Source organism: Carlito syrichta, unplaced genomic scaffold (assembly GCF_000164805.1).
Source record: "Carlito syrichta isolate Samal-C Ts95f unplaced genomic scaffold, Tarsius_syrichta-2.0.1 Scaffold126612, whole genome shotgun sequence".
NCBI lineage: Eukaryota > Metazoa > Chordata > Mammalia > Primates > Tarsiidae > Carlito > Carlito syrichta.
The window spans coordinates 146,536-164,138 of NW_007070708.1; the positions used below are offsets into that span (position 1 = coordinate 146,536).

The 17,603-nt window shown below is 50.1% G+C and overlaps 1 protein-coding gene across 1 annotated transcript in view; it reads left to right on the forward strand.

The window, feature by feature from the left end:
• Positions 1-4,221: 4,221 nt before the first annotated feature.
• The window catches only part of TESC (tescalcin), a 42,964-nt gene continuing 29,582 nt past the window's right edge, over positions 4,222-17,603 (forward strand). Inside the window, exon 1 of the mRNA XM_021707889.1 lies at positions 4,222-4,263. Coding sequence (XP_021563564.1) covers positions 4,236-4,263 — 28 coding nt within the window. The 5' untranslated portion in view covers positions 4,222-4,235. The remainder of the gene's footprint in view (positions 4,264-17,603) is intronic.

Genomic DNA, 17,603 nt, shown 5'->3' on the forward strand with positions numbered 1-17,603 from the left:
TAACCGCTAGTGTAAGTACACACGCACACAGGCACACACGCACACACGCACACAGTGACAGCAGAGCCTTAACCGCTAGTGTAAGTACACACGCACACACGCACACACGCACACAATGACAGCAGAGCCTTAACCGCTAGTGTAAGTACACACACACACGCACACACGCACACACACGCATGCATATTCACGTACATATGTGCATTTGTCTTTCTGCGTACAAATATAGAATTGTATCCAACCAGGGAAACAAAGGGTGTGGGGCGGTATATACAATACGGTGCCCTTTTTTGGTTTTTTTTGTTTTTGTTTTTTTGAGTTGGAGTCTCACTCTGTCCCCCAGACTGGAGTGTAGTGGCCGCTCCCGGCCACCGCAGCCTCGACCTGCTGGGCTCCAGCGATCCTTCCTCCTCAGCCTTCTGAGTAGCCGGAATTACAGGCTTGCGCTACCACGCCCGGCTGATTTTTTGATTTATTGTAGAGATGAGGTCTCGCTGCTCAGGCGGGTCTTGAGCCCGCGAGCTCAGGCAATCCACTCACCTCAGCCTCCCAAAGGCGCGGGATTACAGGCTGAGCCACCGAGCCCGGCGCCCTTTCTTGTTTAAAAGAAGGGAACAAGATAAATATATTTGTAATTACATTACTTGCATCAAAGACTGGAAGCGTCCACAGGAAAGTAAGTAAGAGCAGATACTTGTGGAGGAATAAGTGGAAGGGAGAATGAGCTGTTCTCTGTAAACTTCTTGTATTTTCCTTTTGAACTGTGACTATTTTACTTATTCACAAAGTTGTATAAGCTGCGATCCGGCTCACGGAAGAGGGAAGGCAGGGATTCTCTGAGCCCCCAGTTTTCGTTATTTAAATGCTCCCTTGTGGCTTCCTGTGACTTTGTATCTGGATGGTGGGGATGGGAGTGCTTTGTAACTGGGGTCCCCCCTGGAGGGGTGGGCTCCCCCACAGCCGCACTCTCCAGCAGTCCCCAGGGCAGATGGGGAACTCCGTCTGGTGTGGGTTTGACAGGAGCCGGTCTGTAGAGCGTGCTGGGAGTCTGGTCGGTTCCTGGGTCCAGCCTCCTGTGGGGCTGGCAGATGCTGTGTTCCTGCTCTAACCTTCCTAGATGTGGCCTGCGTGGCTTCCCTTCTCGCGTGGCCAGAGCTCAGATTTCACACCCCAAGGGAGGGCTCGGGAGGAGGTTCCCAGGGTAGTTTGGATGAGGGTCCCCCCAGTCCTCTGAAAGGAGCTGCCTTGTCCGATCACTTTTACCCATCTGCAAATATTTCTAGACCCAGCCCTGCAGACTTAGAGGTGACCCCAAGAGGCCAATGACATTCCTGAGGCACAGTAAACAAATCACCCCACAGATGTTAAACTCCGCAAAGGAGACGCAACAGGGTGGCCTGAGAATAGGGGAAGGGCAGGGAAGCGAATTTCTCTGAGGCATATCAGGAAGGTCTGAGATGAGAATGAAACAGAAACCTAATATGAAGCAACCCCCTCTGGTCCCCTACTGTTGTGGGAGCTTCTCTGTTTTCTCAACATATCCTACTTTCAAAAAAAAAAAAAAGGAAACCCAACAAGAAGGCCAGGTCATTGAAGATCAGTGGAAAGGGCATTTTGGGCTGAAGGAACCATAAGTGCAAAGGCCCTGTGGCAGGAACAGGTTGGCAGCAGGAAATGTGAATCAGATGAGACCACAGCTTGTCAGGGCGTAGGCTGTGGCATGGCAGGAGCCTGTCTTCTGGGGTCTTGCTGGGTACAGGGGCCTTGGCGAGTAACTCATGTTCTCTGTGCCTCAGTTTCATCTCCCATAAGATGGGCATAGCATTAGTCCCTCCCTTGGGGTTGTTGGAAAGGTTAAGTGACTTGAGATATGTAAAGCGCTTAGAACAAACACAGGTGAGTGTTTGCCTTGCCTTGTTCACCGGGCTTTAAACACTTTAGTGCATCCTGGCCACTCGAGCCACTGCTGAGAGTGAAGTCTTGGGCCCACCTCTTCCCAGCTACGGAGCAAGTCGTCTTCTTCTCTGAGCCTCGTGCTCCCACCTGGGTCCTAGAGCTGTGTGGATCCAGTCAGGGCATGCACGTGTGCCTGTGAAGCGCTTGGCTTGGCTGGCAGTGTCGGCTCCCAGGACCCGGCCGGCCTTCCTCCAAGGCCATTTCCCTGGGAATCTTTCCTGAGAAGAAGGGGAAGAGCCTCAGGGTGGGAGGGGGTGGCCAGAGGCAGGCTGTGTCCACAGGGTTGCTGACTCCCTGGGGACCAGAGTGACCCCTGATTTCCCAGGGAAGAATCAGCTTGCTTCTTTCCTGAGGACGTCCAGAGAGGGTGAGTGGGCATGCAGAAGATGGCATGATGAACACCATCCCTGGGCACGTGCTGAGCGCCAGCTCCACGCTGGGCATTTTGCGTGCACACTCTGTAGTAGGGATCCTCCAGGGAAGGTGGTCATAGGGCCACTTACAGATGGGGAAACTGAGGCTCAGAGAGGTAAAGCAACTTGCCTGCAGCTGGAAAGTGGAGGAATTGGGAACTGTAGGATTCCCAAGTCCGTGTTCCTTTTTATTTTTTTAAATTTGTTTTAATTTTTAGAGACAGGATCTCTCTCTGTCACCCAGGCTGGAGTGCAGTGGTGTGATCATAGCTCACTTCAACCTTGAACTTCTGGCCTCTGGTGATCCTCCCATGTCAGGCTTCCGAGTAGCTGGGACTGCAGGCACATGCCACCAAACCTGGCTAGTTTTTTGTAGAGATGAGGTCTCGCTGTGTTGCCCAAGCTAGTCTTGAACTCCTGGACTCGAGTGATCCTCCGGCCTCGGCCTCCCAAAGCACTGGGATTACAGGCTCAAGCCATTGCCCCGGACTTGTGTCGGCTTGCTTGTTGCCTGTGTGTGCTTTCACTGTGTGGAGTTGCCTCTCGGATTTCTAGGAACCGAGACGGGATAGGAGTGGGCCACCCATGTTTTTTCTCGCCTCCAGACCTTTGTGCGAGCTGTTCCCTCTGTCTGGAGCACTCTTGCCTTCGATTCGATGCTTATACGTGGGAACCCTTCTGCCCAGGATGGCATTTCAAACGTGTCCCCCTAACCCCGTCTCTTGATGAAACAGATGCTCTTCATTGCTCAGGGCTCAGTGTGGCTGCTACCCCCTTCCAAAAAGCTGTCTTTCCATGCATCCTTTCTGGGTTAAATACTCATCTTCAGGGCTCACAGAGACCCAGCAGGTATCACACCATGTGTTAATTGTCACTTTGTCACCTGCCACCCCTTGGAAACCTGGCGCTCCTGAGAGCAGAGAGTGTCTTGTTCACCTTTGTATGCAGTTCCTGGTCCACAGTGAGGACACAGGAGGGTCCCATGGAAGGGCCAGGTGGGGGACATCCCTGGGGACTTCACAACCCAAGGAGCCTTGCCCAGGAGCAGGCAGCCAGGGGCAAACGCAGTCTCACTCTCACCAGCTGGCCTTGGTACACCTGCCCTCCGGCACCTCCAGTCCCCTCCCTGTGTGATGGAGCCTCCTGGTGTCTGCACTGAGCTGGCCTCACCAAAAATAGACTCGAGCACTGGCTGGCCCACACAGGGGCATCAGCTGGCCGGCGTGCCCACCTCCCTGTCCCCTGCTTGCTGGAGTCTCACCAACTGAGTTAAAGCAGAAACAAGCATTCCCAGGCATCTCTTCTGAGCCAAGAGCGCTCACTACTGAGGTGGCTAAAATCCGTACACAGCACCCCAGCAAAGGCATTCTGGGGTATGCTTGCCTTTCCCACACACCCTCGGTGGCTGGAGCCGAGTGGCATCCAGGGTGTGTGCCGAGGTAGGAGGTGGGCCCTGGTGGGGAGGGTCTCCCTGGGGGCCTTTCGCCTAGGTTAGTTCCCCTTCAGCACCTTGAGCTGGCCTGGAGGTGGCCCTGCTTCCTGTCCCCCCAGTCCGCATCTGCTGCTGGATTTGGAAAGGAAATCATAAGAAGAGGATTCTGGGAAAGGTGGAGGGTCTGTTTTTTCCTTCAGGCTCCAAAACAGCTCCGCAGGCATGCCCATGTGGATGCCAAGAAGCTGCCAGAAGGAAAAGGGAAAAAAAAAAAACCAACAAAATCTCCAGATCTTGAGTTCAGAGCTCCTGATGGGAATGGCTGATGTTTGTCGGGCACTTGTCATCTGTCAGATACTGAGCGCAGCTGGGCGGTGTATCCGTGGTAACTGATGGAATCCTCCCAGGAACACTGCTGGTGGCCCATTTTACAGATGAAGGAGTCGAGGCTTGAGAGAGGAAGTGAGTCCCCAAGGCCCCAGGCTAATGAGAAGTGGGATCAGGGTTCCATTCCTGGTCTGACCCCAAGCCTCGTCCTCTGGGGAGGGAGCCAGAGATGCAGGGAGGGCTGGCGCGGCCAGAGCTTATTGGTGGAGATGGCACTAGCCTCTCCACTGCGTTCTCACCCCTGGGCAGCACGCTTCGGGTGATAAAGTTTTCAAGTGGCTCCAGACCATGTTCTGCTGCCAGGATGGGCTAGATGTGTCCTCTGCCCTCCAGAAGCTGAGGGCCTAAGGCGGCCAGGGGAGCACCCAGACGGCCAGCAGACAGGGGTAAGGCTGGGGGGGTGGGGCAAAGGCAGAGGGTCAGGTGGCCCCACTCTGCTCTGTTGTCTGCCAGAACGTGGTAAGCTGAGCAGGCAGCCACCTGAACCCACCTGGCTCCCTTTCTCTTCCTCTGGGCTAGGTTGTGGCATTTGTGTTTTCGAATTTTTTTAGAGATAGAGTCTTGCTCTGCTACCAGGCTAGAGTGCAGTGGTGCGATCACCACTCCCAGCTAATTTTAAAATTTTTTGTAGCAACATCTCGCTGTGTTGCCCAGGCTGGTCTCGAACTCCTGGCCTCAAGTGAGCTTCCCATCTCAGCTTCTCAAAGCACTGGGGTGTGAGCCATTGCACCTGGCCAGGCTGTGGCTTTACCCTGGGATCCTCTCAGAGGCTATGAACCCATGAGAGGTTGCCAAACTGTCTGGGTTTCTCTGGGGGAGGAATCCCTCCCCTCCCACTCTCTTTAGGTTCTCAACACAAGGAAGATGTATTCCATTGCATACAAATCCCACCCCAGTAAGAAAATAATGATTCAAGCATTTACAGTTTTTTTTTTTTTTTTTTTGAGTTGGAGTCTCACTCTGTCACCCAGACTGGAGTGCAGTGGCCGCTCCTGGCCACCACAGCCTCGACCTGCTGGGCTCTGGCGATCCTTCCGCCTCAGCCTTCCGAGTAGCCGGAATTACAGGCGTGCGCTACCACGCCCGGCTAATTTTTTGATTTTATTGTAGAAATGAGGTCTCACCTGCCCAGGTGGGTCTCGAACCCGTGGGCTCAGCAATCCACTCACCTCAGCCTCCCAAAGGCACGGGATTACAGGCTGAGCCACCGAGCCTGGCTGCATTTACAGTTTTTTAGAAAAAAGAAAACAGTGGCTTCTTGGCAGAAGCGGAACAGCTGTGTCCATCCATGGGATGGGGTGGGGGAACGGAAACTGGTCCTGCCAAGGGCTGGGCTCCGGGGTCAGGCCCAGGGGCAGAGACCACAGTTGTCAAGACCATGGCACCCCGACCCCTGGAACCCTGTCCACCTTGATGAGGTGGGATTTTCCAGGCCTCCTTCCTGGGTGCGCACAGTGGAACCATGCAGGAGTGGACTGGCTGTGGCAGCTTCCAGAAGGGCTGGGGAGCGAGTGAACTTCATCACAGGGCCTCCAGAAGCACCCCCTGCTCTGGCTCCTGCTAACCTTTGTTACTCTGTCTGGGCCTGATCATCTTGCCATTAGCAACAGCCGCAGGGTGGGGGCCTGGAGTCTGTGTCTTTCAGGCTGAGTGGACTGAGCTCACACCAGGAGCTGCACTTAGTGCTGCCTTGCTGAGCTGCCTCTTCCAGGCCACAGCCTTCTCTGAGCTGCCAATTCCACCCCTTTAAAAATGCAGTGGTTGCCTGGGCACAGTGGCTCATGCCTACGAGTCTAGACTTTGGGAGATCAAGGCCAGGAGTTCAAGACCAGCCTGGGCAGCACAGCAAGACCTTGTCTCTATAAAAAATAGAAAAATTAGCCAGGTGTGGTGGCACATGTCGGTAGTCCCGGCAGCAGCTGCTCTTTCTTGAATACTTGTCAGTCATCTTCGGATCTTTGTCAGAGCCCATTGAGGGCAGGACTATTATTGTCAGCATTATATAGATGAGGCTGACATGTGAAATGACTGCCCAAGATCACTTAGATGCCGAGCATGGAACCCAAATTCCAAGCCAGACCTTTTAGTGGGCTTTGCAAGTGCAGGAAGAAACCTCTCGCACATGCTGGGACATGGTCTAGACTACGATGGTGGGAACTTGCATGCCTCTGTGACCTGGGGGAGGTGACGGTGTCACTCACAACCTCATTAATAGTGTTCCATGCATTGTCTGCCAAGTTGACAAGGGGAGAATTGGACCTTGAGATGGATAGGATTGGTTCTGAGTGAAGTGGAAAGTTCTAGAATTGCAGGCTCCCCCTGGGGAGAGCAAGCTCAGTGGTGGGCAGTGTGGGGGAGTGGGGGCCGTGGCTGGGAGGAAGAGGTGGGAATATGCCACTGCCTCGCCCATTTCCTGGGGTCCCACTGGGTGGGGGTGGCTTGCGCCTGTTTCAGGAGAACTTGTGTTTTCTCTGCATGCGAGCAGTCCTCTAAGACGTCCCAGTTCCGTGGACTGGCAGTAATTAGATCCCTTTCTCATTCTTCTTTCTCCCCTCCCCGCCCCCACCCTGGCAGGATATTTTTTTGTGAGTTAATGGTCCCCAGAATGCAGCCTGGAATTTAATCAATGCTCAGACACGTCATACAGCCCAATAACACAGACAGACAACCCTGAGCGTTTGCTCCTGCAAAGCGTCCCCATATCTGCTGTCTCCATCCCAGGGAAGGAGGGGGTTTTGCTCAGATGTGCCCACTGCCCTGGGATGAATAGCCAGGGCCTCCCTTGGCTGCTGCTGGTGCCACTGTGCGAGGTGAGGGACTGGGCACCCTGGTCGTGCCAGCCTTCCTGCCGCCTGCTCCAGCTTAATTATTAATTCATAAAACCAGAAGGTCGAGTGGGTGATTTCCGCTGGTGGTGGCGGCCACCGTGAACAGCAGGACAGAAAGGCCTTTTGTTGTCCCTGCAGGGTGACCTTTGCAGATGGGCACGCTATCAGGAGTGGGCCTTCCATTCTGGGCACAGTTCCCTGGGAGGGCAGAGGAGGTTTTGGGGCCAGGTGCCTCTGGGAGGGTGGACAGGTGGCCACACGAGGCATCAGTACCCAGAGGTGGGCTTCAGAGGCCAGAGTGCCCCATGGGCCAAGGTTGGAAGGGGTTTCCCCAAGTCTCTCCTGAGCACTCATGCCAGGGTCCCGAGAACCAGAGTACATGTCTGGCACTTCACAGGCCTCCCCACATGGTGGTTCTAGGGGACTCCTTGTCTTCCCTCACCTGCAGCCCCTGAGACCTCTGCCAGAGTCCCACAGTGGCACAGAGGCTAACTTTTCACCACCTGGTCCTTTGCCAGCACTTAGATGTTGGTCGAATCACAGTGCTGCCTCTTCCTTCCTAGGCCTCCCGGAGCCTCGGTTTCCCCATCTGTAAAACAGGAGTAGAAATAGCACCCATGTCACAGGGTCATTGTGGGGATTAGGTAAGAAGTTGTACGAAGTGCTTGATCCATCATACGTGCTTGGGAGTTGTTGGCAGATAATAATCTATTGTAAATCTTTTAGAAGCTGGCTATGTCTCTTTCTTGTCTTTTCTTTCTTTTTTTTTTTTTTTTTTGAGTTGGAGTCTCACTCTGTCACCCAGACTGGAGTGCTGTGGCTGCTCCTGGCCAATGCAGCCTCGACCTGCTGGACTCCAGCAATCCTTCCACCTCAGCCTTCCAAGTAGTTGGAACTACAGGCGTGCACTACCACGCCCGGCTGATTTTTTGATTTATTGTAGAGATGAGGTCTCGCCATGTTGCCCCAGGCAGATCTTGAACCTGTGGGCTCAGGCAATCCACTCATCTCAGCCTCCCAAAGTGCTGGGATTATAGGCTGAGCCACCAAGCCCGGCTTATATGTCTCTTTTTAAAGGGCATTCTGTAACGTTCTTCAGTAATTCATTTCATTTTTGAAATGCCTGCTGTCTTGGACATGCCTAAAGTTAGTCATTTTCTCTGCTCTTGGGCTGATGATCAGGGACATTCACATGCTTTAATTTGTGTCACTCTGTAGTAGTTTTTCTGTACTTTTAAAACCTACATGTTCATGCCTATGTTTTAGGTAGACACTGTTAATTCTTGCAACCACTCTTCTTTGGGGATTTAACTTTCTTCTTATTTAATATACCTCTCTGTAGATTTTTCAGTGAGGCTCTATGAGTTGTAGATATTGCTTGAAAATGTCTTTATATTGCCAATATATGTGAATGATCATTTGGCTGGGTATAAAATTTGAGGTTGCTGAGTATTTTCTCTCATCACTTTGTTTTTGGTCTCTTGCTGTTGAGAAATCAGTTCATTGTCTAATTGATATTTCTTTGTAGAAACCTGTTTTTCTTTTCCTCTGTTTTAAAATTTGTGTTGTTGTGTTTTATATATGCTGTGTCTAGGATAGATTTATTTTTATTTATCCTGGAACTGGTTTATGCTGTTACATTGTAAAGAAAGGCTCATGACCTTCATCATGAAAATATTAGCTCTCTCTTTTCTTTTCATCTTCCTCAGTAATTCCTATTAGAAATATATTGGATCATCTCATTCTGTCCCAAATGCCTCATAACCTTCCTTTCATATTTTCTACCCTTTTATTGCTGTGTGCCATATTCTGGGTCATTTCCTTAGATCTGCCTTCTAGTTCACTAATTATCTCTTCAACAATTACAATTTTGCTGCTTTAATCTGTTGAGTTTTTATTTGTTTTTGAGTTAGAGCCTCACTTTGTTGCTTAGGCTGGAGTGCAGTGGCGTGCTCACAGCCATCCCAGCATCGTCCTGCTGGGCTCCGGCGATCCTTACACCTCAGCCTTCCAAGTAGCCAGAACTATAGGTGTGTGCTACCACACCTGGCTAATTTTTTGATTTATTGTAGAGACGAGGTCTTGCCAAGTTGCCCAGGCTGGTCTGAAACCCGCGGGCTCAGGCAATCCACTTGCCTCGGCCTCCCAAAGTGCCAGGATTACAGGCTGAGCCACCAAGCCTGGCCTGTTAAGTTTTTAGATTTCAGTGACTCTAAAAAAATATTTCTAAGTGCTGAATAAAACACAGCAACACAAATTTTTAAAACAGAGGAAAAGAAAAACAGTTTTCTACGAAGAGATATCAAATTCACCCTTCAAATTCACCTCTTTTTTTCTCACAGGGCATTGTTCTTCCATTATTTGTAATAATTTTTTTTTTTTTTTGAGTTGGAGTCTCACTCTGTCGCCCAGACTGGAATGCAGTGGCCGCTCCCGGCCACCGCAGCCTCGACCTGCTGGGCTCTGGCGATCCTTCTGCCTCAGCCTTCTAAGTAGCCGGAATTACAGGCATGCGCTACCACGCCCAGCTGATTTTTTGATTTATTATAGAGATGAGGTCTCGCTGCCCAGGCGGGTCTCGAACCCGCGTATTTGTAATAATTTAAAGCACAGTACAACACACATAGTCTCTTGTGTGTTGTCTTCTTGAGGTGCTATTCCTTTTATTAATTGTGTCTGCTGATTCTCCTATATGGTGGTTCATTTGCTTGTGTGGTTTGGTTTTCGGTTATGAGCTCATCTTTGGGCTTTCTTTTCCTCTCCCCCCCACCCTCTCCCCATAGGCCTCCTGTGTACCCTGGGTTATAGACAAGCCTCACACAATGCTTTTTCCACTGGTCTGGAAATACTTTTTATATTCATGCCTCAATCTCAGTTTCCTGCACCACAGAGGTTTGGGTTTTTCACCAGTGTGTGGCACAGGCTTGGAGTTTTGTTTCCATGCACCTGCCATCTCCTAGAAGAGACAGCTTTCTTGTTACTCTCTGGAGCAGTGAGAAACAATTTTTCTGGCCCACCTGATGTACAGGGGCAGCCTTACGTGTTTCAGTTTTTTTTATAGGGGTTTCAGTTCTAGCTCAGACAAACCCAGGACACTTGGTCACTCGGTGGACTTGACATCCCCACCCTTCGTGGTTAGGGCCTGTCACCATCCCAACACCCTGGACCACGTCAAGAGCATCTGTCACTCACCCTGCCAGGTCTCAGTTCCCTCCTTGCCTCTGGCACCTGAGCCTTGCCCTTTCTTTCAGTGTAGCTGTGTATTACGTTTGTTCTTGTTTTATCCGGGGTTTCATCTGTTTATAATGAGGGAGTCTGTATTAGCTCTAAGTAGCCAGAACCTGGAGTTCTATATCTGAATGTCCTAGCATAATAAGCCCTTGTACTTTAGATAAGCTCATCTCCACTTGATTTGGCTTCAGGATAAATCTGGAGCTGAAGATAATTCTGGAAGGATGTAAAAACCAATTTCTTAGACGCTCTGAAAGACGCCCACTCTCCAAATCTCTACTGATTCATGGTTGCTTTTTTCCCTTCCTCATCTTTAGTCTTTTTATTAAAGTGGAGACATTTTTGTCTCTCTAATTACATAAACGATATGCATTCATTGTCCCAGCCACTTCTCAGTTTTGGCACATGGCATGGCAAATGGTTATGCAAACAGAATCCTGGTGTCATGGACCCGGGTTTAAGTCCCAGGTGTGCTGCTCATGGCTGTGTGACCTTCAGTGAGTGACTCAACCTCTCGGAGACTCAGTTTCCTTATCTGTAAAATGGATGTGATAAGCACCGTAGGAGGCAGGACTGGATAAGATAGCATGGCCACGCACTTGGCTCGTACCTGCCTGTGAGTCAATGTGGACACATGGTGGTTATGATCACTGCTATAAGGCACATGGTAAGGAACAGAGCAGAGCTGTGGGAGGGGGAGCAGAGACAGTAAAACAGACTGATTTTTAGAGGCATGGCTGCCCATTCTGATGACTTTCTCAGTCTCCCCGTCACTCATGAGAGAAGAACAGAGTCTCAAGTCAGTTCACTCTGTCCCAACTTTCCTTTTAATCCTGAGAACTAGAGGATTTCCCTGGGTGGAAGAGCCTACAGAGATCCGAACAAGACCTTCGAATCTGAGATGGAAACAGATGCCGTCCCCTGATGTGGGCCCGGGCAGCGCCTACCAGGAATTCCTCACTCTCGCACTTGTGGGGCAGGTTGAAGTTGGCTGTAAAGGGTTTCAAGGTGCTGGATAAAAGCCAGCCATTAATCTTCGCGCCTCTGCTGCCACTTCAGAGGACAGAATTGGGGCTGAGGACTTCCTTCTGAAGGCCAGGTGTGCCCAAATGCGTCTTGGGTTGATGTTAGCATCCTGGCAACAGTATGTGGCCTGTGATGCGTACACCCTTGGCACGTGGCTTCCTGGAAGGAGGCAGTGGAGGCGGGGCGCTGGCCTCATCATGCAGCAGTGTGCCCAGGGTAAGAGGGCAGCCTTCTCTGAGTGGTCCCTCCCTGTGTCCCTCCTAAGGCCTAGGGTTAGTCATAGCTGCAGCTGGAGCCACAGCCGGCACACAAGTTGCTGCTTCCTTCAAGCCTGGAGCCAAGATGGTGGCATGGGCTAACGTAGGAGACGGTCCCAACAATCCCAGCAACTTCAACATCTCAGACCCCTCCCACCAGATCCAGTGCTAAGGGTGTGTGTGATTTTTTTTTTAATTGGGGCAAAATTCATGTAACATAAATGTTGCCATTTTAACCACTTTAGAGTGTATAGTTCAGCAGCATGAAGTACATTCACAATGTTGTGTGAACACCACCACATCTATTTCTAGAACATTTCTATCACCCCAGAAAGAAGCCCCGTACGTAGTAGTCATTCCCCTTTCCCCCGGCCCCTGGCAACCACAAATTTACTTTTCGTCCCCAGGGATTTGCCTGTTTGGGACATTTCGCATAAATGGAGTCTGACAACAGGTGGCCTTGTATGTCTGGCTTGTGTCATGCCACATCACCTTTTCAGGGTTCATCTGTGTCATAGCGTGTGACGGGATTTTATTCCTTTCATCACTGAGTGACATTTCGCGACACGGACATCCCCATGGTGTTTATCCACTCATCAGCTGGCAGACGACTGGGTGTTGCCACATTGGGGTGACTGAACAGTACGTGATTGAACAACCGTGTGAGGAGGTGCCAGTGTCACCTCTGTAACGTGGAAGCGGAAGCAGCCGCAGGGAACTCGGGCAGCTTGCCTGGTGACGGTCGCAGGGCATGAGGCTGGGGCATCTCTTGGCATGATGGTGTCAGCTCACCTGCTTACCTGGCCCCGCTCCCTGTGTGTTCCAGGACTTTGCGGATGTTTGGGTTGAGTCCCGGCCAGTCTGTTGAGAGGTGGCAAGTAGGAGAGCATCGGAGGCCTTGGATGCCACTGAGACCTTCCCAGTGATGCCCCTTGGTGGCCCAGGGCCTGTGTCCAGGCTAGTGTAGCCGGTGGGACAGTAGGAGGCATGGTGGCTTGGGGAGCCCCTGGGAGGCAGCAAAGAGGCCCTCAGCTGTCCTTCTTCCAGTGGCGACTTGTGTGACCCCTCCCTTGCCCCTCACCCTCCCCTAGATGGCCACACCTGCCTGTCTCTTGTCTGTGCCTTGGCCTGATGGGGGAGGCCTTCACAGCCTTCCCTCATCACCCCCTCGCGCTACCCTATTCTCACCTGCCTTCCACCAGCACTGAGGTATCTGTAGCTCCCTGTGCCCTGCCCGCCCTGCCTCTGCCCAGGCTGTGTCCTCTGCCAGCCCCACCTGCCTCTCGGCCCATGGACTCCTTTGGGAATCACCTCCTCCTCCCATCCCTGCAGTCTGGAATCTCCACTCCAACCTCGGTGCCCTTGGCCAGCTGACACAGCATTTATGATCCTGGAAGCCAGCGAGGGACGTGCATTTCTGATAGACCAGGGCTCTGCCCCTCCCCAGCATCCAGTGAGCACCCGGCAAGGCAGAAGCACTGGGGAATGTCTCTGAATGAATGGTCGTGGCATCTGTTGGAGGGTCGTGTGAGAACAGGCGGGCACCTACCAGGGCCCTCACACTCCCGAGAGCCAGGAGGCATTTTGGAAAGTGTACCCCATATTTTGCACACCTCTCGTTGCCTTCCTGGGAATGCAGGTTCAGACAGTCCTGGCGTCCTGTATGGATGTAGGCAAGTCCCGTCCTCCACCCCCAGCCTCCTCTCACTTCCCCACCCCTTCAGTGTTGTCTCTGATGCTCCGGCCTGTGCAGCTCTCTTCCCTGGTGACTCCTTGCTCAGCAGGGCTGCAGGCTGCTCCCCACAACCAGTGTACTTAAAACCTTTTGCAGTTGGTCGCCAATATTTTAAAACCAGCAGATTTCTGGCTCCCATTAATAAAGGGGAGGATCTGGCCCCCCATGGCAGAGGTCAGCTGGAGGGAAGGGGGCAGCCCCTTAGGGTGGCGGCTTCTTCTCTCAGTTTCTGCCATTCTGGCCCCAGAGACACTGAAGTTCTCAACCCCAGCTTGAGAGCGTCTGAGGCAGGATTGGATTCAATTGCCCTTCCACCCCCCAGAGGGAAGAGTCTTTAAATCGAAGTCTAGTTAACATCCCATAAAAGTCACCCTTTGCATAGCCTCCCACTGTGGGAGCTTTTCTGTCCTCTCAATAAATCCTGCTTTCTAAAAAAAAAAAAAAAGTCACCATCTTAAAATTCAACGGCTTTTAGTATATCCATAGCATTGTGCAAACATCACCACCGTCTAATTCTAGAACATTTTATCACCTCAGAAACAATAGCCACTGACAGTCACCTCCTGTTCTCCCAACACCCCCAGCCCCTGGTGACCACTAACCTGCTTTCTGTCTCTATGGATTTGCCTGTGGTAGGCATTTCAGATCAATGGAGTCTTACAATATGTGACCTTGTAACACGATCGGTCCTGTAATGACCTCAAGGCTCATCCGTGCTGTGGCATTTATCAACCTTTCTTTTCTTGGAATAGTATCCCGTTGTGTGAATGTGCCACATTTTGTTTTTCCATTCATTGGGTGGTGGACATGTGAGTCATTCCCACCTCTCAGCTCTTGAATAGTGCTGCTATGAATGTTGGTGTACAGGTTTTAGGCGTGGATGTGTGTTTTCATTTATCTTGAATATGTACTTTGGACTGGGGTTGCGGGGCCCATGGTAATTCTGTCGACTTTATGAAGGAACCACCAACTGTTTTCCATTATTCCAACCATTTTACATCCCCACCAGCATTGTATGAGAGTTCCAGTTTCTCCATAGCCTCGTCAACACTTGTTATTATCCATTTTATTTATCATCGTCATCAGTGCTAAAAAAATTTAAGTTATATTATGCAAGTAATCCCTGCTAATTGCAGAAAAGTTAAGGGAGAGAGAAGCAAAAATAAGTGTCAGTGGGAGGAGAGGAGAGAAATGTTTTATAATTCTACCATCTGGAGATAAATTATAACTATTATTTTGTTGTATACGTTTCCTATTTTTTTCCTGTGCATATATGTATATTAATATGAACTTGCATAGGTAAATGAGACCTTATACCCTGTTGGATTTTCCACTTAATGACATGCCATGAACATTTTTCTATGTCCCACAATGTTTTTGAAATACTTCTTGAGGCTATGTAGTATTCGGACTTCAGGAGGTACAGGATTAATTTGAACCGTTTCTGATGGCTCAGCATTTTTCCTAAATTTCTTCCTGTTCTAAACAGGCAACATTGATTCTCGTCTGTTCATCTTTGTACGCTCATCTTAGTTCTTCCAGATCTGTTCCTAGGGATCTAGTTCTGGTTCAAAGGGTACATGCCAGCACTATCTTATACAAATATGATTTGAGATGTGTTAATGCTGAATTTTCTAGTAGCTGTCATGGGATTCTAAATTTTCTACTGACCGCATTAAGTGATTAATGTTGAAATTAATTTTAGTAGCATTTTATTTAGCCCATAATATCTAAAATACTAGCATTTCGCCGTGTGATCAATCTAAAAAGTTATTGAGATCGCTTACATTTTTTGCACTAAGTCTTGAAAACCGATGTGCATTTCCTACCTTAGCACACCTCAGTTTGGACCTGTCACGCTTCAAGGGCTTAGTGGCCCCCATGTGGCATCCGTATGGGACTATGCAAGTATCTTCTTTCATGTTGAAGCTTTTGATGCAAAGTGGCAAGTCACCCCCACCCTCAAAGGCTGGGCCAATTAAGCTCCCACCGGCCACGTGGAAGGGTGTGCATTACCCTCAGGTTGAAATCTAAAACCAGAAATAATGAGGTCGAGTTGCCAGGAGCTGAAGCGGGGCTCGGCCCACCATCCCCATGGTAACAGTGACCTCTGGGGTGCTGGAGAAGGGCGAGAGGTGAGGATCTGGGGAGCCAGAAGAGCTCTCGACCCAAAGGGAAGGACAGACAAGGCCTTCCCTGGGCCTTGGTGGCATGGGTGTGGGCAGACCTCATCAGGTGCTCACGCGGTGGACCCTTTGGGGACCCAGGACCGGCCCAGGGGAGCCAGAGCAGAAGGCGGCTCACTAGGGTGCTTGCAGTTAAAGCAGCCCAACCTGCTGGGGCCTGGGGTGTGCAGACGTCAGTTCATGAGGGCTCAGAAATCATCCTTTCCCCCAGTTACTGGGGTAGAGGAATCTCATCCAAGCTCTGTGGATTCGGTGCCAGAAAGAGGGGCCCAGCGATGGGAGGTTGCCCTCCTAATCCTGTGCTTTTGATCAGGCAGGACAGAGGACGCACGCACCTGTGTGAGTGCATTCTGGATACAGTTATTAATAACTGGAAACTCTTCACTAGAGAAGCCTGGTCTAGATTAATTATGTACCTCTTTCCAGCTGTGGGGCCTTGGGCAAGCCTTGGCGTTCCCTTCTCAAGAACAGGGATAGCATTGTACCCACCCGACAGGACTGACTGTTCTGGGCTCTGTGTTCAGAGCCCAGAACACAGCTGCTTGGTCCATGTCTGTCCTTGTGGTGGTTGTGATTATGCATGCGACCCTTTTTAAAAAATGACTCTGTTAAGGTGTAATTTACACATCATGAAACTCACCCATTTAGAGTACCCCATAGTTCTTAGTATAATCACAGGGCTGTGCAACCATGAAAACACTCTAATTTTAAGACACTTTTATCCTCCTGCCCAGAAAGAAACCAGGTACCTGCTTGTGGTGACTCCCCGCTCTCTCGCCCCACCCCTCCCCAGCCCCCACTGGTCTGCTTTCTGTCCCTGTGGGTTTGTCTATCTGAACATCCCACGTAAATAGGATCATATAACGTGTGGCCTTGGTGATGGCCTCTTTCTCCCACCACAGTGCTTTTAAGGTAACTCATCCTTAATAGTGGCTTTTAGGGGCACGTGTATAGCTGTAATTTCTGATCATTATGTTCTCATCAGATAGGTGTATGTTTTGCATTAGGCTTGGAACTTTCTGTGATCACAAAGTGAGGCAGTGTGGGATGACAGTAACTAACACACACACACCCCAGAACTACGCATTCTCTGCCAGATAGTCTGAGTTCAAATTGTGGTCTGCGTCAGTGACCTTGAGCAAGTTACATCCCTTCTGACCCTCAGTTTGCTTTTCTATAAAGTGGGAAACCATGCATCCCTCCAAGGGTCATGGAAAGGACTAAATGATAGGACGTGTGCCTGGGACATGGTACTCAGTCAGCAAACGAGATCATTAAACCAGCATTTATGAGATCCCTCAGCTGTCCAGATGGGGCCCGTGTTGTGTGCTGAAAAGTTTTTATTATATGACTAATACATATACATTATAATATTGGAGAAAAGTTGGAAAATATAGATGAATCAAAAGCAACACAAAGCCTTTAACCCCAGTATTGAGATGACAGATAGTTGCTATTATTATTTCAGGAAAAATAATTCCAGGATTTTAAAGTTATTTATAGAGATATTTATGTATTTTATATTTCTATGCTTCCCCTGATGTGAGGCTGTGCTGTTTTGTAGCAGGCTGTTTTTAGACAACATTGTATGGGGAATGGCTTTCCATGTCAAAAGCTTAGCTGACACTGTTAAAGGCAGCATCCTTTTTTAAAAAAATTGGCTAAACATACCCTAAGGTGTTTGATCAGTCTGCTTTATTTCTTTTAGATTCAAGGGATGCACATGCAGGTTTGTTGCATAGCTATATTGTGAAATGGTGTGGTGTGGCTTCGTTGAACCCATCTCCCAGGTGGTGGACACAGTACTCAGTGGGGAGTTTTTCAACCCGTCCCCCCATCCCTCCATCTCCCCTTTAGAAGTCCCCAGCATCTCTTGTTCCCATCCGTGTCCCTGTGTGTATTCAGTGTTTAGCTCCCACTCATTCGGGAGAATGCGTAGTATTCAGTTTTGTTTCTATGATAATTAGCCTAGGATGATGGTCTCCGGCTGCATCGATGTTGCTGCAAAGGACATGATTTTGTTCTTTTTTATGGCTATGTAGTATTCTATGGTGTGTACATACTGCATTTTCTTTCTTTTTTTTTTTTTTTTGAGTTGGAGTCTCACTCTGTCGCCCAGACTGGAGTGCAGTGGCCGCTCCCAGCCACCGGA